General features: G+C 39.1%; 1 protein-coding gene across 1 annotated transcript in view; it reads right to left on the reverse strand.

Annotated features, from left to right (window-relative positions):
• Positions 1-6,053: 6,053 nt before the first annotated feature.
• The window catches only part of DNAH5 (dynein axonemal heavy chain 5), a 217,189-nt gene continuing 196,663 nt past the window's right edge, over positions 6,054-26,579 (reverse strand). Inside the window, exons 72-79 of the mRNA XM_072752730.1 lie at positions 24,897-25,116; positions 23,545-23,750; positions 22,742-22,945; positions 20,306-20,521; positions 18,507-18,719; positions 15,732-15,884; positions 15,083-15,314; positions 6,054-7,694 (exon numbers count right to left, since the gene is read on the reverse strand). Coding sequence (XP_072608831.1) covers positions 7,543-7,694; positions 15,083-15,314; positions 15,732-15,884; positions 18,507-18,719; positions 20,306-20,521; positions 22,742-22,945; positions 23,545-23,750; positions 24,897-25,116 — 1,596 coding nt within the window. The 3' untranslated portion in view covers positions 6,054-7,542. The remainder of the gene's footprint in view (positions 7,695-15,082; positions 15,315-15,731; positions 15,885-18,506; positions 18,720-20,305; positions 20,522-22,741; positions 22,946-23,544; positions 23,751-24,896; positions 25,117-26,579) is intronic.

Genomic DNA, 26,579 nt, shown 5'->3' on the forward strand with positions numbered 1-26,579 from the left:
CTCTCTGTGACTATCATAAATAAATAAAAATTAAAAAAAAAATTAAAAAAAAAAAAAACAGGTAGGGGAGAGGAAATCCTCTTTGCTGAGCATTCCTGTCCTGGGCACTTTCTGGTTGTCTGTCACTATTGTCCCTTGCAACAGCCCCTACGACCTACAGCATGGAAGCTACTGTGTACCCATTTTGCAGATGGGGAAACACTACCTCAGAAATGCTAATCAACTCCACCAAATTTATCCAGCTAATAAGTGGTAGACTCAATCTGTGGGTCTGAACCAATCTGTGGGCTCCAAATGCTCCTCTTTCTCTGGGCACCCTGATGTCTTCCAGGCATCAGAGTGGTGGTCAAGAAAGAATGTGCCCCTGTCCTGTGCATTTTAGGATGTTCAGTAGAATCCCTGGCCTCTGCCTCCCAGATGCCAGCAGCACCCATCCACCAATGGTAACAACCAAAATGTCTCCAGACTTCACCAAACGCCCCATGGGGGACCCAAGTTACCCTTGGTTAACAACCCTTGCCCCAGATACAGATGGCCGACACATGGAAATATGCTCAACATCACTCATCATCAGGGAAATGCAAATCAAAACCACAATGAGATATCACCCACACCTGTCAGAATGACTAAAATAAAAAACACAAGAAACAACAAGTGTTGGTGAAGATGTGGAGAAAAAAGAACCCCCATGCACTGTTGGTGGGAATGCAAACGGGTGCAGCCACTCTGGCAAAGAGTATGGAGGGCCCTCAAAAAGTTAAAAATAGAGAGAGAGACAAACCATAAGAGATCCTTAAATCTAGAAAACAAACTGTGGGTTACTGGAGGGGAGGTGGGGGGAGAGGATAACTAGGGAAAGGGCATTTAGGAGGGCATGTGATGGAATGAGCACTGGGTGTGATATGCAACTGATGAATCATTAAATTCTACCCTTGAAACTTGAAAGAAAGAAAGAAAGAAAGAAAGAAAGAAAGAAAGAAAGAAAGAAAGAAAGAAACAGAGAGAAAGAAAGAAAACAAAAAAAGAAAGAAAAGAAAGAAAGAAAGAAAGAAAGAAAGAAAGAAAGAAAGAAAGAAAGAAAGAAAGAAAGAAAGAAAGTGCCCAGGCAGCCAGCTGGGGACAGGGAATTTCTCAGAGAAGAAATTTTCCAGGCAGGATCTCCAGAAGCTAGTTATTCACACTCCTATTCCTATTATGCCCCAGAGGATGACAGCCACTACAAGGTGATCTGAACTGGGCAAGTAGATGGTAAAGGTGGGAAAACTAGAACCTTCTGCTGAGCAGGGGTGGAAGTAAGGCCTTGATATGGGGGTGTGGGTATTAGGATCCTCACTTCGAACTCTGACTTCTTCCCATGAATGTTTTATCACAGACTAGGCTCTGTGCCGATGATTAGTGTTATTACTACGTATAAAGATGCTCAGAGTTAACAGAGCCTTTAGTGAGCTGGTTGGAGCCCAAGTAATATGACCAAATGGAGCGACTGATCAGGCCAGGAGATTCCAGGTTTACACCTGTCATCCCGGGGTGCCATTTGTTTTTCACATTCCTGAAGTTCTCATTTTAAAACAAAATAGTAGTAATAATAATCCTATTGAATTAGGCCAGGATAGGTTTGAACCTCCAGTTTCTGTCATGGTCTCATGCATGAGATGCAGTTGTCCTTTTAACTTGGGATTAAATTTGAAAGACAACCTGTACTATTTGGGGGTTCAACCATGCCCCACATTTTAAAGATGTTTCCATGAAAACTTTGGCTGTGTTTCCTGAAGGAGAAAAGAACAGTCCAGGCCTGTGAAGTATCACATGCAAAGGTCTCTATAAGTCTAGGTCTCTATCTAAATGTAAGGGTCCTCCAAGGGTGGCTCATATTTCACTATTTGCTAGAATACCAAAACAAGTTTCAGTGGGGCATGCAAATGATCAGTTTTCAAATGATAAAACACTAAAATATTTTATAAGCTCTTTTTCCAGAGGTCTCCAGGGATTTGCTTTAAGTATTTGCACAAATAAGTTATAAATGGATACATCACAGGAGACTCAGTGGAGCAAGGAGGAGGCTCCACAGAATGAATTTTAAACTGCGTCCACACTAAAGGGGAGTGCTCACTATCAGCCAGAGCACAGGCTTTGCTTCTTAATCCTTTACAAATCTCTCCATTCTGTGACTTTCCAGGTAGACTCTTGGTTGGGCGTCCTTCATCACATTTAATCTTTCTCTCTTCTCAAGTACTCATGAACATGGTATGTGGCCTTATTAAAATCGACTCCTGCACAAGTCATGGGGAAAACTTAATTGGCTTTCCAGGCAACTCTCTTTGTGATTACATTTAATACGAATGTTATGCATATTAGCCTGAGTGAAGAAATACATGAAGAAAGGTATTAACAGTAATCATAAAACCTTACCAGAGCAGGGGCAGAGCATGGTGCTGCACAATATGTCTTTGCTCTACCCGCATGATACACAGCAAGGAGCAATAATGTGAGGCCCAATGAAAAATGGCATTTGGCATGCAAATTAAAGACAGAACAAGGCTCCCAATCTTGGCCCTGTACGCACCCAATATAAACTCAAACCTGGAAACAATTAAGCTTGCCTATAAATCCAGAGCCTTGGGAAACTAAATGGAGCCCTAAATCAAAGAAGAAACAAAGAAGGCATAGGAAGAAGACTCATTAGCCAAATTCACACAGTGGTTTGATGAGTGTTGCTAAGAGGTAGGAGCTGATAGGACTTTTATAAAATCTCAGATCTACCCTTTAAGGCACCGAAATTATAATGTTAGATCTTTAACATTTTGTAACAAAAACTTTAAAGTCCAGGGGGTAAAAAAAGCTATTTTTTAAAGGCTCTTTAACTCGTCCATCGTCTTGATCACCAGAATTACAACCAATAATTGCATTCTAACAGTGTCTGAAAATAAATCTGACCCTCCTTCTTATTCATCACCCCACCCCACCCAGGATACTTCTTCTCACCCTCAGATCCCTTCCTTCCCACCAAATCTCTACATTTTCATTTCTTCTCATCCAAATGAGAGTAGGATCCAACCCATAAATACTGTCTATTGGGCTGCTCTGCTGTATGTTTTTCCAGGCTGAAGAACAGAACCAGGAAAGCCTCTGGGGTGCAGATTGAGCCAGCAACACATTCTGCTCTTACATCAGTCAGGTTCATTGTATTTCAAGTGCAACACAGAATGACACTCACAATTTACAGTAAGTGAGAATGTGTTCATGGATTCAGGGCCTTAGCCAACCTCATCGCTAATTCTAAAGCTGACCATTGAGTTCTCTCCTATTTTTCACTGTGGAGGTAGGTATGTGTGGACTCTTAAAACGCATATGTTGGGTACAAATGTCAGTCAATTGCCCAGGATGCATAAACTTCAAAAATTAGTACAACTACAACCCAGCAATTGTACTACTGGGTATTTACACCAAAGATACAGATGTAGGGAAATGCTGGGACACCTGCACCCCAATGCTCATAGCAGCAATGTCCACAACAGCCAAACTATGGAAAGAGCCAAGCTGTCTTTTGACAGATGAATGAATAAAGAAGATGTGGTCTATAAATACAATGTAATATCACTCAGCCATCAGAAAGATGCACACCTACCATTTACATCGACGTGGATGGAGCTGGAAGGTATTATGCTGGGTGAAGTAAGTCAGTTGGAGAAGGACAATCATCATATGGTTTCACTCACATGTGGAATATAAGAAATAATGAAAGGGACCATAGGCGAAGGGGGAGAACTGAGTGGGGAAAAATTAGAGAGGAAGACAAATCATGAGAGACTCCTGACTTTGGGAAACAAACAAAAGGTTGTGGAAGGGGAGGTGGGTGGGGAGATGGGGTAACTGGGCGATGGGCACTAAGGAGGGCACATGATGTGATGAGAACTGGGTGCATGTTGGCAAATTGAATTTAAATAAATTTTTTTAAAAAATTACTATGACAAAATGCTACAAAAATTATAAGCCAAAACTACTATATTTCCTCATGTTTTCATCATCTACTGATTTGCTTATTGGTCTTCCAAAGCATTTATCCAATCTTGAGGACCATATTTTAAATACATGTACACCATTTGTTTACCCTTAAGAGGAATTCTTTTGATGGATTGTTGGGGGCTACTCATCAACAGTCTTAAGTCATACAATATAATTCTTAACAATCACTCTGAGTACTTGCAAGAGAAAAGTGTTTAAAATTTAAAAATAATTATGCATCTCACTGAGGCCTGACACAGGAAAAAAATATGTTGCAGATTCGGGGTTGGGAGGGGAAATTATATCTTTAAGAGAAAACTGCTCATGTATATATTTTATTACTTTCATCATTACTAATGATGTTTGTGTAAACTACAACTACAAATGCGTAAACTACATTATCAGTATACATTAACATACCTATTTTTTTATAATTCTACACCTTTGAACAAATATGTATACTGGTAAAGATATGGCTGTGCCTTTTGTCTATATTGGAGAATCCTGCAAGCCACTTACCATCTGTGGTTTGCCTCATCCTGTCTCCTAATGTCAAACTCTTTACAAGACTTTTCCATCACAAATAGCATTTAACATTAGGAAATACTTCTAACTCCAGTGACTTAGAAACACATGATTTCCATTGGCCACTACTCTGTAGCTGGCAGCAGTCAAGCAAGGTTTGAAATTCCATTAGGAAGCAGCCCTTCTCACGCCTCTCACTCCAGGCTGGGTTTCCTGTCACCCTTACTGGGCTCACTTTCTCTTATGAGGGAGCAAGAGAAGGCTCCCCAGTCCATGCAGGTCTGAGATGTTTTCCTTGTCCTTCAGATCTAAATTTAGAGGTCACCTCTACAGAGCGCCCTTCCTTATAGCCCAAATTAGGTCTCTGCAGGGAAAGAGTATCCATGATTGAGAGGTTGCTTAAGAACACCTGGGCCACAGCTTTGCCATCCACTGATGGGGACCTGACCTCACTGATGCTGAATTGGTACGATGCTTGTCAACACTCCCTTAAAGAGAAGCTCAAATAAAATGGAGATAAGTGGAAAGGTGATGTAAAGCCCCATGCATAACAGGACAGTTCTAATGTGGCAAAGTGGGGTTTTTTTGTCTCAATTCTGGAAGGATTTTATACATGCATAGAATGAGCCACTGGCAGCTTAACACGGGGGACCAGGAAAAGCCAGACAGCAGCTGCTATGGCTCAGGGGAGCTCCTTGCTGCTGTTATGCTTTGTGTCCTTCGTTAAAAATAAATGGGGACGCTGTCGTGTGGCTTCTGCCTACTAATCCGTGACACCTGAATGGCTGTGGTCTCCTTCATGCTTCTCACTCCTAGCATCCAGCAGTTTCCTTTGTAACACTACACTCCCCATCTTCATACCTCCTACGTATCTCACACTCATGTCATATAATACATTCATACACTGAGATCAAATAAAGTTACATACTTGAATAGTCGCTTATTTTCTGTGTCTAGTCCTCTTAAGCAAAGTCCGTGAATCGGGGAATGTGAGCATTTTTCTCACCATCATTCCACCACTGCTTGCGCCAGAGTGCCTGACACACAGGAGTCAGACACACTTAACTAATTTTCTACGTAGATCAATGTTGAGATGATAACAAAGACTCTGCAATGGTACCAGGACACTGGGTGTTGTTTCCTCCTCAGCCAAGCAGTGGGCAACTATCCCCATCACCAGGAAGAGTCAATAAGTTGGTCCTCTCTTGCCCCACTTCCTGATTCAGTAGAAGCTGAGAATCTTTCCATAGGTGGGAGCTACAGGGTAAGAGATGGAGGTGAGGTAGAAAGGTGCTTCACTGGCTCTCCACTCCTTCAGTGACATTTCTCATTGAATCAGTACCTAAAAATTTCTAGTTGTTTCCATGGTGTCCTTTTGTACATATACACCAACAGGATATTTCACAAAAGTAGATAAATTAGACATTTTCAAATAACTTTATAAGAAACCTAGTTTTGAAGGCTTATTTCTGGATACTCAATGGCACTTGCCCCCTGGCTAAGAAATAGCAGTTACAATTCAGACATTCATTAACAACTTTTTATTAATTCACATCATTTCTACATTTTCATTATTTGTTCTTCAAAATAAAATGATTGTTTTAGCATAATTCACACAATCAACTGATGTATGTTAATTCAGACCAAAAGAAGCTGTTCAAATGAAAACAGTCTTGTCCAAGACTAATAGGTGTCACATGAAGCCCTCAGTCCCAGCTCTGACCACAATTAACATAAAATGATTCTTGTCATAGAGAAAAGTTTAGTGAGAAAGACCCACACCTGTCTCCTTGCAGCCCTTCCTAGAAAATGCTTTATCACCAGAAACACGAAGTTAGGCAGACACGAAGTTAAGCAAATGTTTGTAGACCCCAATTCTAATTTAATGCTGACCAAGCTTTTCATTCAGTAAGTTATAGATGAAGCAGTTCATAATTTATAACCAGGATTTACAATAAAAATATGTGAAAAGTTCCACATATAGTATTTTCTTCATTGATAAAAGCTGATATTTTCTGAGGTATATCTTTCACTTCATAGTACAACGTGTTTACTGTTTCCATGTTAAGAAAGCTTCGATCCTGTTTTTCACAGCTGCCTCACATCCTCTAACTTCCTTACATATATAGACTTAATATTGAACATGTAAAGCACTCCCACTGTTTCTGTTATTAAATACATTTTGATATATAAATTATTTCAACTTTTTAAATTGTTCTCTTGGTATAGATTTCCAGGAGAGAAGATAAGGATCGAAGCATGTGAATATTTTTATGGCTCTTTCTGTGTTTGGATATTTAACTATTTTACAAAAAGGATGGGTTGATTTCCATCACTCTAGGACTCTCAAAGCATATCACTTTCATAAAGACCTCATCAAATTCACTTTAAGTTTCAATTTTTTATTATAAAAAATATCAGTATCTCTTTCTTAATTATCAGTGGGGTTGAACATTATTCTACGTGTTTATTCTACAGGATCACATGAATTGTCTATTTATCTATTCACATTTTTAGCCCATTCTTCTGTTTCTTTCCATTTTTTAAAAGGTCTTCCCAAGGGCTGCTTGAGCCATGAAAACAAATCTGACCTAAATGCAAAAGGCCATAGAAGCAAAATAAGCACAAACCTGCCATGTTACTGTAGAGAACAGGGTTGTCACCAGAACCACATTAGCAGAAAAATAATCCTTTGAAGGAAATGTCTGCTTGACCTACTCAGTCTTTAGAGCTAAAGGCATTACTGTGGATTTGAGGGCCACACTTCATTAGGAAGTTGTAAAATTTGCTTTTAAATCATCAAATAACTTTTCAACAAACACAGTGATTGGTCATTAAGGATAAAGCAGGTTATATGTAATTACGCATCCAACTAAAGAGTAGGGAAAACCTACAGAGCTCATTCACTGCATGATCTGATTATACATTCATTGTTCAGCACTCATAGACAAATAAAGGTTAGGGTAATTTGGATCCTGCATTTTCTGAGGTTTTGGGTAGGGAACACATCCCATGTTACTTGATATCACAGAGAAGGGCAACCCCACGGAGCACCCAGTGTTCCGGGAGCTGGGTCGTCCTGAGGTCCACGGCGGCGATGTAGTTCAAGTCCGTTCGGACTGGCTTCTTGTAAATGGGGCAGGAATAAAACCGAGAATCTCTTAAAGCTACAAAAAAAAATCATAAAAAAAAATTTGGTGAATTTCTAAATTAAGCAGCCCAAACAGAGAGCAGAGTCAAATTTGTGCATTCTAAAGATCACTCCAAAGTTTGGCTAGAATGAGAGAAATTCTTCCTGAGGTAAGTCAGTCTCTAGATGTGAAGCAGACACACCTGCAGGTTTCTAGGAAGTGACAAAACAGCCAGGCATCTTCAGGTTCATCCCATTGGCCTCTTGTCCCATGTCCTTGAGAGTAACCCCTGCCCATGTGAAATGACTATGAACTTCCCACTGCTTCCTTTCCACCCATCAATTCAATATGGCCCCTCCACCCTTTCTCCTTTACTTCCCACCAAACCTTGTGCATGCACACCCTCTCCATTTTTCTCTCATCGCTTGCCTTTGGCACAAGGCATCTGTCACTTGTAATGTCCAGCACCAATGCTCACCACTATTATTTCAGCATATTAGGATTATGATTTCAAAATCCTGCCTTCAACCCTCTGTACCATAGTCTAAACCACATTTGAAATCACAGGACAGAGGACATTGCCTATCCCTATCAGGGGTGGTAAGTTATCCATGTGTGCAGAGGAAGAGAAGTAGCTGGGAAGCAGAGAGCCATGACACAGTTCAGCTCCCTGAGACACAATCAACCTTTTTGGAGTAGATCAATACATGGAGTTCCCAAAACTATATATGCAACAAAAGGCAACCCCTGTATGTTCATCTATCAAAGACCCTTTCTAATGCATTCATCCCTACCAAAGGCTCACTTTCTCTCCAGTTTTGGAAACCCCGTGTCAGGGATGAATCCAGGTCTTGGGGGTCCTTATACAAGGCAGAGGGGCAAAGGGCTTCAAGAAAAAGAATAAAAATTTACACATACTAAATTAGGCTTTGGAAGAAGCCTCTGCATTGAGTAGCTTGGAGGTTCAGCTTCCTCAGCTTCTCATTCAATCTACACCACCTGCGCAGTTTATCTGCACATCTCCTAGTATCTGGCGCAGGAAGCAGTACATTATCTCTTCTCTCCCAGTTGTAAATTATCTCAGCACAAACATGGGGTCTGCACCCATCCTTGCACTCCCCTACAAGACCAATATTATAAATGACCGCCACATAAGCATTCAGACAAAAACACATTTAACTAAGAGGAGAACTTTGCTTCGGTGAACTCGTGTGACATGTGTGGACACTGAAACAGGAAACAGCAACTCTCAATTCTCTACATGCAGTGTTGACATAGTGCTGAAATTATTTCCCAAAACTAACTTGCTCAAGAATCCATCTTTTTCCTTCAAATTCCAAAAGCAAGCCACCTTTGAAAGTTAAGATCTCATTTTTTGGCCCAATAAAATCTCCTATCTGCTCTGCCATGTGTTTTTATATCTCCACTGTGATTCATTTTATTGGAAGAAGTTAAACACTTGAATATGATGATATTATACATTAAGTTTCAATATAAAGCAAATATTCTAAAGAAGTGGTTCTTAACCAAGGATCATTTTACTCTTGGGGGACATTTGCGACTATCTGGAGACTTTTGTGGTTTACCACAACAGTGAGACTGCTACTGGCATCTAGTGGGTAGAGTCCAGAGATGCTGCCAACATGCTATAATGCACAGGACAGCCCCTCCCAAAAGAGGACATTTGGACCAAAAATGCCAATAATATCAAGGTCAGGGAACCCTATTCTAAAATAGACTCATACATAGCTTACAGTACTTTAGAACTATATGTTCACTTAATCCCACAAAATTAATCATTAGAACCAATTGAAATTAAATTAACACCTAATTTTTTGTGACATCTAATTTTTAAGTCTAGGTGTTATTTTTTAAATTACCATGGGAATATCATTAGTAATAATTATTAGGCAGTGCATTCATGGAGTGTAGTTAATATGAACATTCTGACTGATCTAATTAAATAATCCTGGGATCTGTAAATATATAATAAATGTTAAATATTGTTCTTCTTGATGCAAGTTTGACTAACATCCTAAATCTTGAAGTCACCCATTGTAGTCTCACATTTGGTGCAAATGCAATTATAAGATGTATGCAATAATTAATAGATGTAATTATAATAATTACACCTCGAGAAGCATTTGACCACTTAGATTTTAATTCCAAAAGAAAAGATGAATTGGGGGTAAAAATAGCATTCTTTTCAATAAGCAGGTAAAAAACAACTCTCGGATATACTTATCCAATTTTATTCATTTGTAGTTGCTGTAGAACCAAAGGTGCCCATGCCAAATCACAGCACGCAGCAAACTTCTGCAGTAGGATTAGAAGACACTGAACATACCATTTCATAGTCAAAGCGCTGACAGACGCTAAATAACCACATAAACAGATGATTCAAAACCATTAGCCCTAGTTAGACAAAGAAATTTGAAGATAAAACCAAACATGCTAGGTAGGTAAAGCTAATCAGCTAAACATATTTAAAGCTTTAGGGTCCCAGAAGGAGGAGCAGAGACAAGAAGCTGTCTAAATTGGTGAACTCTATACTTTAGGATCTGAAAAGCTTGAATAAAACACCTTAAGGGAGTTTCATTTTCTGACTCTTTCACTTCCCTCTCTAGCCTACATTTTTCATCCAAGTTCTAGTATATCATTACATCAGATGTTCTTTCCAATATCCAAAATAATCTAGTTACATAGAGATTCCCTATATAACCTTTAAATCATCCTTTTAATTTAACTCCTCTTTGCAAAAAACATTTAAGTGATTAAATGGTGCACTCATGTATTTCTTTTAATCCTTCAACAAACATGTGAGTGAATATATTAATAATAGCAATTGATTTATTGTATGATATGTTAGACACTGTCGGCTTAATGCCCTTCACAATCCTATGGGATGGGTACCATTATTAAATCCACGTTGCAGGTGAGAAAACTGGAACATAACAAGGTGAGCTTGTTATGTAGGTGATAAGAATCAAACCTGGCCAGAATGGGTCAAGAGCCTATGATCCTTAATCTCATCAATAGTCAGAATGTAAATGTGTGTGTGCCTCTATGTCTTTGCAGGAGGATGTGAAAATGTAGTGGAGATAACCAGATGACTGACTTCAACTTATAGCATATTTGAGACTCCTCTAAAGCCACATGACTAATTACTGTAGTGATAAAACCAGAAGTGCAACTCAAATATCCAGGTTCCTGATCTTTTACCTAAGCACATGGTCACCCACCCCCACCCCACCATCTGGCAGGAGAGGTGGCCAGCAAGCCTGCAGAATGCAGAGGAGGCCACAGGGAATAAGCACTCTCATCCAAATAGGGCAGAGTCTGTGTCTCCTTCACCAAGTATCTGAGAAAAATAAACTCATGACTTCGAAATGCAAAGAAGCTATCCTCATTTTTAATTTAGGCTTTGTTTTGAGGCTTCATCTCAGACTCCCCAGAGACTCACTAAATGCATAGTCTTAAGTAGAAGACTAACCATAGGAATTCCCAGAGGTTTGCATTCATCCCACATTCTGATAACAGTCTTGATAGCTGGAAATCATAGGCAAATTTCATACATCTCTATACCTTAATCTCCCCACCCAAAAATAGGGATGATATATCTTACAGAGTTGTTGTAAAGATTAAACAAATTAATATATGTGAATGCAATGATCCTTGAAATGCAATAGACACCCGAGATGTATTACATTTCTTCTCTCTCTCTCCGTACACACACATGCATACACATACGCGTGCACAAATATATATGCACCTTTACCTTTTTACTGAAACAAACCCCTCAGTTTCACATTCCCCATGACTTTAAATGAGTCCCAGGTTTATAAACTGAAGGCGGATTAAATTTCAAGGAGCTCAAAAGTCAGGAGGCCTCTACCTCCTCGTCACAGCATAGGGCTATTCTCACCCCCAACCCACATCTGCACAGTGTTGCATCAGGGTGGGTCATAGGGCATTCTTAGAAACACCTTTTCTCCTCATTAGCTGCACGTCACAGCATAGGGCTATTCTCACCCCCAACCCACATCTGCACAGTGTTGCATCAGGGTGGGTCATAGGGCATTCTTAGAAACACCTTTTCTCCTCATTAGCTGCACAGAGCCTGAGATCCTTCTCACCCTACTGAGTGCCCAAAGGTACATATAAATCTTGCTTCGTTCCTCCAAATGTTCCAATCCCCATTTTCCCATCACATTGGCTATAGTACTGAAGTTCATGTAGAAGCACCACCTATACAGTAATCTAATAAGGAGACATATCTTTCCTATGTCACCTCTTTTCAACTGCCTTTGAGAGTAGGAAAGCTAAAGTTGATGTGGGAGGCTTTGCCTTTTGGGTGAATTCCATACTATTTGGGTGACTTTCTTATGATGTCCTAAGAATCTAGGGACACATTATCCAATTTTTAAAGTTAAAATAAATATCTAGGGATGCCTGGGTGGCTCAGCGGTTAAAGCATCTGCCTTTGGCTCAGGTTGTGATCCTGGAGTCCTGGGATTGAGTCCCACATCAGGCTCCCTGCAGGGAGCCTGCTTCTCCCTCCACCTGTGTGTCTGCCTCTCCCTCTCTCTGTCTCTCTCATGAATAAATAAATAAAATCCTTAAAAATAAATGAATAAATAAATAAATAAATAAATAAATAAAATATCTAGACTTCTTTTTTTTTTTTAAACAAACTGGTTTTATATGGAAACTAAATGGGAGGAAGATTTTTCTTTTACTTTATAAGGGAAATGTTTTTGCAACATGTTGACTAGACCCAATGATATGATAAAGCAAAAATTCTACAACATTATTTTGGTTTAAAGAACACTTAATGATTATTGCTGTAAAATAACCACCACCCTAGGTCTTCACAGCACCCTAAGAACCAGTAAAGCTGAAGCCCCAGGCAGCTTGCTTGCCTAGGCTTAGCCAGACACATTTATCCCACCAGATTCAGTTGGGGTTTGCCGAGTAACACTATGTGTTAAGAACTGTGTGGGGCACCTTCCTGTTTCTTTCCTGATGCCCATCTCTCCATAGACTCCTCTTCCTTCAAGCACAGCATATCCATTGCTACTCAAGCCTCTGCATCCTCACCTTTGCTCCTGGATATTAGCAGAGCTGCCTTCTGTCACCTGGATCTCAGCTCAATATTCTCTTCTCAGTGAGCCTCTTTCCAAACCCCTGAAAACTATCCACTCTCTAGCATAGCACATGTGTGTTTTCCCCATAGAAAAGAATGATCTGAAACCAAATGTTCATTTACTGTCAATTCTCATTTTCACGGGGCTAATGTATACGAAGTCTCTATGAACACTGAATTAGCAACTACCAAACCACTGCCCCAAGGGTTTTGAAATACAGGGCAGATTTCCTACAAGCCTCTGGTCCCAACATTTTCATCCATCCCTCAATACATAACATTATTGTAGGTGTGTTTTTGTTTAAAGATACCATCTAAAAAAAAAATACCTTCTTAATCTATATCATTGATTCATTCACATTGGACTCAGGGCACTTTAACTCAGGCCTCAGTGAAACTTGTGTTAGACATATGTTTTCTCCATAAGGCACATCACAGCCTTCTCCTGCTGAGGAACCCCAGACAGCACTTCAACACATGCACTTAGGCCACTTTAAACAGCAAACAGTACAAAAATGTGAAAAATGTAATCCTATAAAGACCACGGAAAGGACACCTGTTTACAGTACAAGAGTCAAGCAAACAGCAGGGTATCCCCTCAAGCACCTCAAGTGGGAACCAGCCTGTTGGGTAAATCATATCTTTGGCTGTTTTGTGTATGCCTGCAAGGAACTGTGCCATAGCATGGATTCGGGAATTACAGACAAAGGTTAGAATTCCTAAGTACAGAATCCATGAGTAACAAGGACTAACTCTATTTGCTTCTTTTTTGCTGCCCGTCCCTCCTTACACTGGGATCCTCAAGAATGGGCACTCGCCTGGTCTTTCCTCACTGCTGCATCCCCAGCACCAGAGTGGCATGGCAGATGGTCAATACCAGACACATACTCACCAAATGACCGAGTGAGCTCATGCTACTTCCCTCTGCCAAAAAAAAGTCTATCTCCAGGTCCTCTCACACTCATTCTTAGCATCATAGCACATTTCAAAAGCGATCTCCACAAACCTTGCAGGCATTGTTATGTACTCCTTCTCAGCTCCCAGAGCATCCTGAGTGTATCTCTATCTTGCCATGTATCAAATTCTACTTTAATTATTAGTTTACTTGCCAGTCTCCCTAATCCCTTATGGGCATGATCTGCCCATCATCATCATCATCGTTGTGTCCTTTGTACCTAAGATAGTGGCTGCATGTATCAGGCATCCAGAAAATATTTGCTTAAAAAATAAATATTCATAGTTTATAAACTCTCTTCCCTTGACCCATATTTTCCCAAATGTGCTATTTATCTAAGAGACAGGGATACTAGAAGCTGTCTTTCAAAGAGGAAATGGTCTATTCTTTACTTATTTAAAGAAAAAATCTATTGTGTTTCTGTCACCAAGTCAGTACTTCCACGGAAGTCCTTGGGATCCACCATCACAGCCACCTCCAGAGTGCATGGCTTATAGCAAATATTTCACCACATATATGTACATGTACATCAAATCATCATGTTGTATACCTTAAGTATATGTAATTTTTATTTAAAAAAATTTTTTAAATGAGATGGACAGGGAAGTCCCACATGTGCCGAAAGTTGGTTATTGCAGAGGAGATATTAGCTCGGGGAAATGTAATAGCAAAAGCCTTCAGAACAGGCCAACAGTGGTAACCCATTTAGATATTCTTAGACTTGTAAAATAGAACTTTGTCAAAGTGGAATAGTATGTATGCTTCATAGACATGCTATTGTGCTCACAGGCTGAAATATGAATCCAGCATTTTACCATTAGTTGCTAGATTAAGCCAAATGTCCCTGAATTCAGCCTGGCTTTCATAACCTGGCTTAAATCTCCAAGATGGTAGAGTGGGCATCTCCTGTAGGCCCTGTGCAGTCCTGCCACCACTTGTCCAACCTTCTGGGCCCCATCCAGGCTCTGCCCCTGAGACCCAGCCCCTGATCACTTCTTCCCACTCCTACCCACCATCCTTTCCCACTATCTATTAACTATTCCAAACACTTGCTTCTTATCTCATCAGCTAATGTTTCATGAGTATCTATATATTTTTTACCTGCTTTAGTAGATAGGCAAGAATGATCTAGAACCATTGTCTCCCTGCTAACCCTCAAAACATGCCTAGCAGTCAACAAGCACTCATTAAACATGGGCGTGAATGTGAAGGCTGATAAAATAAAATCCTCATGACATGATAACAAAAATAATGAGATCTTATATTTATAACATTATCCAACCTGATAATGCCAGCCATCCCTGAATGCACAAGACAACTTACTGTTGTTTTCTGCATAAATCCTTATGACAGGCATCAGCTCAAACAGCACTTTTGGTTTGGATTCAATGAGTTTCATGTTCCTCTTGTCCCAACCAGCTCCTTCAAGATACAAGCCATAGACGTAGACACCTTCTGTGGGAGGGGCAGAAATGTCATCCTTCATCCACTTGGTGACTTCGTTGCAAAGCATCATATTGTCCAAGGCCCAGCCTTTGTTGGCACGAGTTATTTCCTGCTCAGGACAAAAACAAGAGGAAAGGACAAGGGGAGCGATTACAGGCTCATCTTAACATAAAGAGTGTGAAAGTGATGAAAGTGTAATCCCAAATTACCCTAATTCAGAGGAAGTAGTAAAAAGTAGTAAAAAGATTCTTTCATAAACAATACCCATGTCCTAATTTAACCATCTGTTCTCTACAAAGAAAGACCAAGTTATACCAAGTATAAAAATAACAAATAAATGCTCTAAAATTCAAGCTAGCAGCCTGAGAACAAGTTGTTGGATTTACTTTCAAGACGATGTAACTGCTGGTGTCAAAAAGGACAGCCATTCTCTGTCTTGTTATAGTCTTTAAAAACTATACTGATAGAAGAAAATCTTGTAGAAGAAAATCATAATAATACAACAGGTGTAAATCAGAACTATTACCTGGCGCATTGCAGTTAAAAATCCTTGGGGGTTAAAGAAGCCTGTCATCCAGAAGCAGTGGGGTCGGCCATTGAAAACCCAAGAGGTAAACTGGCAGTTTCTTTCTAGAAGTTCAGTAAACCAGAAACCCAACGTACTTGAAACCCATGATGCCTGAAATGCATTCATCGAAATAATTAATATAGGCTTACTTCTGTTGTGTAACCAGCTATGTTCACAGAAATAAGGTACAAAATCCCATATTCATGTTTAAAATTTAAAAAGTCCCTAAAATATGAATTTCCCTTGGGTTCTGACATTTCAGTTTTCAAATGATTCTTCTTCCTCCTGATATGAAGATACAATAGAATCGTCTAATCATCACAATGAATTCCAGATCAATCTCGCCCTCAGTATGCCGGTCAAAATGTCTGATGTCAACAGAATCACCTTCCACATACAAATACACTCACTATTGGGACCCCTGGGTTGCTGAGTGGTTGGGTATCTGCCTTCAGCTTAGGGTGTGATCCTGGAGTCCCAGGATTGAGTCCCACATCGGGCTCCCTGCATGGAGCCTGCTTCTCCCTCTGCCTGTGTCTCTGCCTCTCTCTCTCTCTCTCTCTCTCTCTCTCTCTCTGAGTCTCTCATGAATACATAGGTAAAATCTTTAAAAAAAATAAAATAAAATAAATATATATACATATATATGTATATATATATACACACACACACTCACTACCAATTCTGCTATAAAGCAATTAAAACAGCTAATTTAAAAAAATAAAACAGCTAATTAGAATTAAATTTCATAGGTTTCAACTATTTCTCCTTAGATCACATTTTTTCCCTTAGGTTACATTTTTAATAGATACACTATAAAACCGGGTCTTTCTTTACACAAATGTGCTTATGGTCTCTTTAAAATATATTCTGTGGATGACAAATCATAGAAGCCTTTCTCCACTTCTCATTTTTAATGAGGCAAACAACCATTATTTTCTGAAGTTCTTGTCTCTTAGAATGAACTTTTATTTCCTCTGATGAAGGAGCAGAAATTGAAACACAGGTCTTTTACCACAAACAAATAAGTTGCACTCATTGCCTGTATTAGTCTGCCTGATTTCACACGTGGTACTTCTATTACTACAATTGGCACAGGGTGCCTGGGGGGCTCAGCAGTTGAGTGTCAGCCTTTGGCCTAGGTCGTGATCCTGGAGACCCAGAATCGAGTCCCACATCGGGCTCCCCGCAGGCAGCCTGCTTCTCCCTCTGCCTGTGTCTCTGCCTCTGTGTGTCTCTCATGAATGAATAAATAAAATCTTAAAAAAAAAATACAATTGGCACGGATATGTCATTAGTGTTAGCAGGAACTGTACTGGGTAGGTATCTCCAAATCATATTTTGTAACATTTTACTGTAATTGGAATACTTTATGTATGAATAAATGCAGTGATCAACCTGTGTGGATATGCTGCTTGAATTTCAAATTCTTAAGAATTAATTTGCCTATTTTTCAAGAAACAGTGAGATTCCAAATACTGATAAGCTGAATAGAATAAAAACCTGTAGAAAAAAATCATAATTTTAAAATTAGGTAACTCATTTGATCCTATCTTTATGGATGTGTTAACTAGAAGAGATGTATTTATACTGCATTTAATCTGAGGGTACGGGAACCATTAATGTGAGGGTCCCCCCTGGCAAGGATCCCTGTTCTAGAGCCTTCCAGGTACTGACCAAGCTGAGTGAGCTGGTTGGGTGGGGAATGAACCTGCAATGGCTAGTGACCAGGTAAGTTCTCCCTCTGTCACTGGCAACAAGAAAGGTCAATCCAGACAGAAAATTCGCTGGCTTTAGGAATGAATTGATAAGGAGAGGATGGAATCTGGTCAAAGCTGACCTTGGGTTTCTAAAGCCCTGGGTGAGATAACAGAGTCTCAGTGCTAAATGAGTCTCTTCCAGGAGGCTGGCAGTTCTAACCGTTATGTCTCACCTTCCCATTTACCTGAATAACCTTCGAAAGGCCAAGACTCCAGTCACCACATGACCCAATCCCATCTCTACATGCTGCTTTCCCTGGCCCAGCCCCAGCTGTCCGTCCTCTGAGGTCCTCCCACTACACCCCAGATCTTCAAAATTCCCCACAATGCATGAACTGCTGGACAAAGATACTTTGGTACTCCTTTTACTTCTCCAAGTAGACAAGTATTTGTCAAAGGCATATCTGTCATTTAGCACAAAAACCACCACATGACCAGGAAGCATACTGGTAAGTCCTTATCTTTGTACCTGGAGGTATAGACACTCTCATATCTAGACAAAGCAATGAAAAATACTTCTCTTTGGTGTGATTTTTGCAGTGTGTGTGTGTGTGTGTGTGTGTGTGTGTGTCTAGGAACACTTCCTTCTATAAAACTAACATCACAGGCTTTTAAGTTCAAAAGCTTGGTTTTAAATTCTGGTCTTCTGCCTTCTTAGGTGTGTGATCTGGGAAAAGACTTAGTGTCTTCCAATCTCATGTTTCTCACCTGCAAAATGAGGGCAATAAAATGCAAAGATTTAAATGAAATAATGCATGTAAATGGCTTCGTAGAGTCCCTGATATGCTAAATGGGAGATGCTAAATAGTCTCCTTCCCTACCTAAAAGCTAAAAATACAGGCCTACAAGGGGATTGATCCCTAAACAAAAGAGCCCTTTTATGTAAATCATGCTAGCCTGCTTTCCACTCACCAATCACTACTGTTCACAATAATAAACTGATGAGGTAGGATAAGAGCTGCCTTAAACATACTTTCTTCCACCGAGCAGGAATTCTGGCATCAAACATGCAATTCAGTGCATCTCCTAGATCTTCATTCATGATGATGGTGCCATCAATAGCAAGTTTTAGCTCAGTCAGGGTGCTGCGGACCAGGCTAAGTAGCTTCTGCATTCTGTCTATCTCCTGCCTGAGGAAAATGTTCATTGGCTGGAACGGCCCCATCTTCTGTAGCCTCTCTTTCACCTGCCATGGAGACATTCAGCACGTGTTAAAAATGTGACAGCTGCTAATATTTATGTAACTGGTACCCTAGGGCTGCTAAAAAGGTCCCCACTTTTACAATTCTGTTGATGGTAAGCTTTTATTTTTTTTTCACTGCCAGAAAACAAAGAAGAAATATAAAAGGAAACATCTGTTAGCGGACCAGCAGATTTTGCATCCCAGGTGGGAGAATAGGCAGCCATTCATTCACAGAGGAACATGAACACATGACCACAGCCACATAGCCTTCCAAACAGCAACTGTGCTCATAGGGAAATGTTCATTACCTGCCAGTCTAAGACACACAGACATGCACAAAAGCAGACAGGTATATGTACACAACCATCTTGCTGGCTGCTTCAAAAGACTAGACTCCTGTTTTGAAAGCTTCCTGTTTTTTCCATCAAAGCACCCATCCATTCAACCACCAACCAACTCACCCACCCATCCATCCATCCGTTTGCATCCTACAAGTATTTATTGAGAATCTTCTATGGATCAGCAACCCTGCTTAAGGCAGCACTGACAAAGTCAGCCAAAGAAAGGGGACTCTCCTAAACCCCCTTACTTACCATGTTTTTTTATGTAACTGCTATTATATTTTTAGATATTCTTATTGCTTCATAAATATTTCAACCACTGTTAGATATGGATGACCTCTTTCCTGATACTATAATGAAAGGTGCTTATGAAAGCTGATAGCAGATTGATTTTCTCCAAGTAAGTGCTCAGTTTTTTCAAGGAGAAATTATTCCCTTGGTAATAAGTCCTTGAGTTCAGTTTACAGCACTAGCAATCAAAATGGTCTGCTTTGTGGAAAATAATAAGATGCTAAAGAAACAAAATGCTGCAGTTTTCTTTTTTGAAAACCAGGTTTAAAAAAGGGCAATATATAAAGAAACATGGGGTTCTATGACAAAAGTGTTACACGGTTAGTCTGGGACATTTGCTAAGACTACTTGGAAAGTAAATCAGTCCCTGGTGCTTTTTCCAACATTTTAAAATGTTTTCAGGGTAAATCTTTTCACTAACATTTGCTAAACTGTCTAAAAAATTAACTTTCCTAATCATGAATTTTTCTTAGAAATTATTTACATATTAAAAAGACAAATCAATTTTCAAAACTCATGAAGCTGTAGAGTTAATGATATAAATACAGACCCCTTGAAATTAGGTAGGCCTGAATTTTAAGATGTGCATTAAATCACACAATATTTTTTAAATGATCAGGTGCTTTACTCTAAAAATATATTACTTTCCTTTGAACAAATGACAATGTGAAGTACATCAAAGGAAAGTTCTAGAAAAACAATCCTAAGCCATCTGTACACACTTATAACCTTGTTATGAACATGAACATTCCTGTCAGGTGTCTTTATTGTTTACATTCCAAAAATTATCACATTTATAGATTTAAAAACTTCTTTTTCTGGTTCTTCAGGAAGTTAGTTTTTTAATAATTTTTAATTTCAGAAAAATCAGTTTTTGTCCTATTTCCTTACTCCTTGCTCCCCCAAGTGAACAGACACATCCACAGTTGACAGCCTGTCTGAATGTCATCAACTCACTTCAAATGGGCCATAGCCTGGGGGCAGCTTTTCCAGCATATCATCAGCCAGCCGGGCCACCACAGCCTCCCGGGTCTCATCCCCTCCACTAGAGCTGTCCTTGGGTTGGATGCTGAGGATGGTGTCCAGCACGTCCTTGGCCAGCTTACTCTGGTAGGTAATATCGGCATTGGGATGCAGTCCAAACACTTCGGGGCTGTCGTAGGTAGGCAAACTCTGAACAACAAATACCCCAGGTAAGCCCAGATTGCTGACATTAGCACCAGTTAAATTCTATTGTCTTAGGAAACAAACATTTTTATTAAGATAAATAATGTAGCATTGTGTGCCAACTATACTCAAATTTAAAAATAAATAGATAACAAAAAATAATCCTCCCTCCACCAAAAAGATAACTATTTACATGGTATGTCTCTTTTGTGTCACGCTGCAATCTCAATGATTCCTCCAGAAAAGAATAAAAGGTTGGCTTGAAATAAGATGAACACCAAGAAACATAATAAGTTCATGGTTCCTTAACATCTGTACCTCAAGCAAATTTAATCAAAGAGACATGGTCTTATTTTAGAATACATGAAATAGAAGGGGAGGTATGGATTAGTATTTTGTTTTCTGAAGTTGATTTAATTCAAACCAATCATTTTAATTGTGGAGGCCAAGAAAATTAAGGCCATTCCACTTTAAGTTCAACGTTAGCACACGTCCAGTCATTCCAGGCCCCTGAGAAGAAAGAAAGAAGAAAAGAAGAAGAAGAAGAAGAAGAAGAAAGAAGAAGAAGAAGAAGGAGGAGGAGGAGGAGGAGGAGGTGGAGGAGGAGGAGGAGGAGGAGAAGAAGAAAAGAAGAAGAGCTGAAATTTACATTACTTCAGTTACAGGAAGAAAACAGTTTACAGCTTAACGTCCTAGAAAGCCCCATATTAGAATGAGAACAGAGCTCAATGCCCTTGAAAGCCCCATATCAGAATGTAAACAGAACTTGAAAATTCCTCCACCCCTTCTGGAGGTCCCCTAGACCAACCCATAAAAGTAAGCTGAAACCCCCCTGAGGGTCCAAGTCCCTGCTCCGCTGTGTCAGGTATACTTGGACCCAAGCTAGAGCTTGTAAATAAACCCTTGTGTGTTTGCATCGTTGTCGGCTCCTTGGTGGTTTCTCGGATTCACAATCTTGGGCACAACATTAATAAATGTGGTATAACTAATGACTACTATGTTTTTAAAGTACCAGAAAATTAAAGCCCAAAGAAGGGAGCCAAAGAGTACAGTGGGAACTGTACTCTCCAAGGAGAAAGATGGAGACTAGGAAAAGAGGCATATTGAAACAACCAAGTCCGAGAGAAATGCAGACATCAAGAGACAATCGGAAGCAGAACAAGCAGGCAAAGAACACAGCTATTTGAAAGAAAAAAATGCACCTAAATTTGACATTTGTTTCTATGTGTGAATTGCATCTTAAACTTTATTATTGCCTCACATTTTTCCTGCAATATCTCCTTCCTTATTTTATTCCTTTTAATATAATGTCTTCTTATGAACAACCTCAGGTTCATTGTGAAATGAGGTATATGTAAATAAATACATGTACAGGCACATCTAAATTTATATCTTCAGAGGCACTTTCCTATTCAGTGCTAATGATTTAAAGACATATGTAGTACAGTTAAGACAAATATATTTGTTGATCTGAATTAATAAAATTGTAGAGGTGGTAATATATGATAAACTCATTGCATTTATATATCACAGAACCTCTATACTGATAAAACTAGCCCTATGGGGCCTCTGGGCTTTTGTTTGTTCACTGTGAGATAAATCTCAGAGGCAAAAGAGATTTCTAAATAATGATCTAATGAGTTCAAGGTACAGAGACAGAAAATGTAGTTATCTTGAAACACAAATCAGATCTTTTCCCCAAAATTTCCTGTCAAAATCTATCTTATTCCTTCCTAGAGCAGCACTTCTCAGCCAGGGCTGATTTTGACCCCAGGGGATGTTTGGCAATGTCTGGAAACATTTTTGGTTGTCACAACTGGAGGGGGGGGGGGATGCTGCTGACATCTAGATCTAGTAGGGTCAGGGATGCTGCTAACCATTCTATACACAGCCCCCCACCACCAAGAAGAATCCTGCCCAGAATGTCACTGGTGCCCAGATTGAGGAAGGAAGCTCCTATGCAAAGTGGATTCCAGAAAAATACTCATATTCCCAAAGAATATTCCTTACTGAAGTATAAAAGAGAAAGCAGGGTGTGAAGTCAAACAAAACACACACTCTGAAAAACCTTTTAATCATTAGGTGAATATAAACATAGGAATAAAGCAAATACATATCACCATTAAAATTTATTTTAAAAGCAGTATTTGCAGTGTAAATAAATATCAAAATCATCAATAGGCTGTAGATATTTTCTCTATGCATAAAATTCTGAAGTTGACAAACCTGGATATATTGAAGGTAGTTATCCACTGTGTTGCATTTTGGAATATTATATCCTTGGTAAAAGCTGAAATCTGATCCAAACATATTTTCACTGAACCAGACCTTAGCAAATGTGTTCAGCAACCTCTTATCGTAGTCATCCGTGACTCTGCCCCCATACTGAATCTCCCCTATCATGTAGCGGATGGTGGTCCAGGAGACACCCTGTGGAAATTTACAGAATAGTTGCATAGAACTGACTACTGGCTCATCCTGATTTTCCCCACCAAGCAACATCTGCATATTCATGGTCACCAATGTCATTCATTCATTCATTCTTCATCAGTAATGTTAAAAGTGCAGGAAGTAAATGACAAAGACAAACTTGAGAATTACCCAAAGCTCCTCCTCATGATTTGAAATAGACCTTTTTGGTGCATTCATGGCTTTCATACTTTAATTTCAATCAAAAAAAGATAGTTTTTGAGAATATTGTGGCAGCTTTTTAAAATGCACATGCTTCAACAGTACTCTAGACTTTCATTTTCATTTTTTAAGATTTTAAAAAACAAGTTTTCTTACCTATCCGCCCCCCCCCCCCAATAGACTCTGTTGTCTTATATGTAATTTCAACTTGGCTGTGAGAAATTAAAAGTTTATTTTTTTCATGTGAAATGCAGAGAGGCAAGTGTGACCAGGTTGCCATGACTTTGCAAACACAGATCATCACTTGCACAGAACCAATCCCAAAGCTGGGCAGCTGCATGAGCTTGACGACCCCTGCCCACAGTTGCCAGCAGCACAAGGCGGCACACACACAGTACCTTTTTGACATCCATGTCATCTAAGTGGTTTTGGACGAACTGCACAGTGGCATTAAAATCGGCTTGATTAAATTCATAGGGGATGTTCCACCCCAGAGGACCAAACTTCCTCCTCTCCTGGACTGTGGAGTGCAGGAAAGCCACAGCATACAGCATGGGCTTCCACTGGGAGGCAGTATTCACATCCAGCAGGTCTTGGCTCACACCTGTTGTGGTCAGTGGGGTGAAAAACTGTATCATCATTCATACACCTTTATTTTTTTATTACATTTATGTTACTGATTATTTTTGTAAATTTCTGAGAGTAAAATTCACTTATCTTGAATTCATTTTATCACATTCACATGGCAATTATAATTTAACTTGGGTGTCCAGAGGGTATTTCTCTCTGAAATATCTCCAAAGAGATTGGGGGAGGTAGTTGGGGGCTGGCTAACATGGGTCAAGTTCCTGACAATCTGACAAGATACTGTGGGGATAAACTACAGGTGCAAGAAGGATGGCAGTAAAATAAATATAATCACTAAAATACTAGTATTTTAAATACTAATATTTGTATTATTATTTAATATCTAATAATTTAATAATATATTATTTAATATAATGCTATTATAAATATTATTACTAAAACTACTAATTATAATTACTTTTTTATTATTATTATTATTTAGAGCATGTACTCAGGTTGCAATGGGCTTCTGTATATACTACTAACAATTTAATATTAATTAAAACTCTGTATCAAAGCCCACCACAAGCTGAGTATATTCCCCAAATAATAATTATAATTACTATATATGTGTATAGATTATATTATATATAAAATTGTATATTTTTTATTTAGAAATTTTTTACTGCCCTCATCCTTCCACATTTATTTTACCCCCACATTACCTTGTAGCTTGACAGGAATTTGAGCCTTGTTGGCAACACAATAAAAATTAGTTTGTTCAGATGGCTTCTTGTAATGGAAGCAGGTCATAACTTTAATTCAGCCTCTCCTCTTGGAAGAGGCTACTGGCCAACTTTAGGTATGGAGTGTGAAGATCATAAATGATAAAATTATGTTAAACATAAAAAGGCAGGTGTCTAGCTGGAGAACAGCATAGGCCAAAACAAAGCAATATGGAGAAAATAGGAAAAACACAAGGTGGATAATGGTGAGCTCTGATGCCCTAAGGCCACCAGAACACATTCCATGTGGAACATGATGAAGTGGCATCCAATCCCCATCATGTTAAATAACAGTACAATTTGCTATAACTCTATCCTTGCTGTTTTTATAATTTCTTTAACACAACAAATTTAAGTATGAAAAACTCCTGTAAACTTCGAAGTATTCCTCAACTCACCACCATATGTTCTTTTCAGTCCTGCCCGGAGGCCCTGTGGAGGCTCATTGGCAAATTTAATGGCCATCTGAAGGAGTGTAATGGGAAAGTGCCTATGAACTTCGGTGGTCATCCAGAGGCGAAAAGCATCATGTACAGTCTCAGTTTCTATAATTATGTCCATTAGCTCATCCATGAAATCGAGCCCCAAATGGCAGTTCTGCAGAAGTGCCCATCCTCCCTAAGTCAACAACAAGTAAATGGAAATGAGACTATCGTGTTTCACCCAGAGATTTAAATTAATACATTCTTCAGGAAGTAAGTAATTAAAATTTAACAGAGATGCACACTAACCACTAAATTCATCCAGGTCGAATCTCTGGATACAATAACATTTAGTTGAGATAAATAATAAGCCCTATCTTTTGTATAAAACATTTTATGAGCGTAAGAATATTCCTTATATAAAGCAACAGAGGCAATATTTTAGATCATGTTGTAATAATTTACTCAATATCTAATCTACGGAATATTCTTACTAAAATGAAAGATAATATCCACATCATAATCTATAGCTGTTTTTTTGACTCTGTAACTTTGGCTCATTTAGATTTGACTGGCGCAGCCTGAGTTATTTCTCTTTCCAAGAAACAAATCAAGCACCAAATCTAAAATCTTAGTATAACACGGATCACTGCGAAATTTCATATATCCCGTTTTATTTTCTTGAGTACAGAGCACTGCTGAATGAGTAATTTTTTGTTCCTTGAAAAATTCAATTGGCACCTTTCACAATTCAAACAAAAAAATTAAATATAAAACAACCACCACATAAAGGATTGAGCCACCCTCTGTCACCCCGCATGCTAGAGAATCTGAAGTGAGAAGTTTGCTATTTTAATCCTCCCCCTGGAAACTATTGGCTGAGGTTGTTTCTGTGGGATTACCACATTCTGTATTAAGAATGTGTCCTTCTTACTGAGTAGATCATCCATGTTGTTATTCTTGTGTAATTGGTTCATTCTGTCATATTGCCTCAAATCTTGCTTTTTTTATTAAGATTTTATTTGGGGGGCATCTGAGTGGCTCAGTGGCTGAGCGTATGATCTCAGGTCCTGTGATCAAGTCCTGCATCAAGCTCCCCACAGAGACCCTGCTTCTCCCTCTGCCTGTGTCTCTACCTCTCTCTCTCTGTGTCTCTCATGAATAAATAAATAAAATCTTAAAAATATGTATTTTTTTATTTTTTAAGTACTCTCTACACTCAATGTGGGGCTTGAACCCACAATCCCAAGATCAAGACTTGCAGACTGTTACTGGCTGAGCCACCTAGGTGCCCCACCTCAAACCTTACTTAAAAAACTTTTAAAAACTATTATCTCTGAAAAGTTATTAGCATGTTAATACCAAGAATTTTTTCTTTTACTTGAATTACTAAACTGCTAATTTAGTAGTTTACTAAATTATCCATAAACTGAGGGCTAAAATCATTCCATTTATACTCTAATTTAGTTGCCTAAAACTATAATTATTTAACAGTTATTTATTTTAAATTAGAGTTAAATGAGTGTCCTGTAATTGTTGGTGTTTTTGTTCTAAGCCCAGTAATATGCAGAGGGAGGAAAAGAGGAAGTGAAAAGAGGGAGGGAAGAGAGGGGAGGCGGCCAAGAGGAGGGAGAAGCCAGGGTGGAAGCTCACCAAGCC

The sequence above is a fragment of the Vulpes vulpes genome, chromosome 3, assembly GCF_048418805.1.
Source record: "Vulpes vulpes isolate BD-2025 chromosome 3, VulVul3, whole genome shotgun sequence".
NCBI lineage: Eukaryota > Metazoa > Chordata > Mammalia > Carnivora > Canidae > Vulpes > Vulpes vulpes.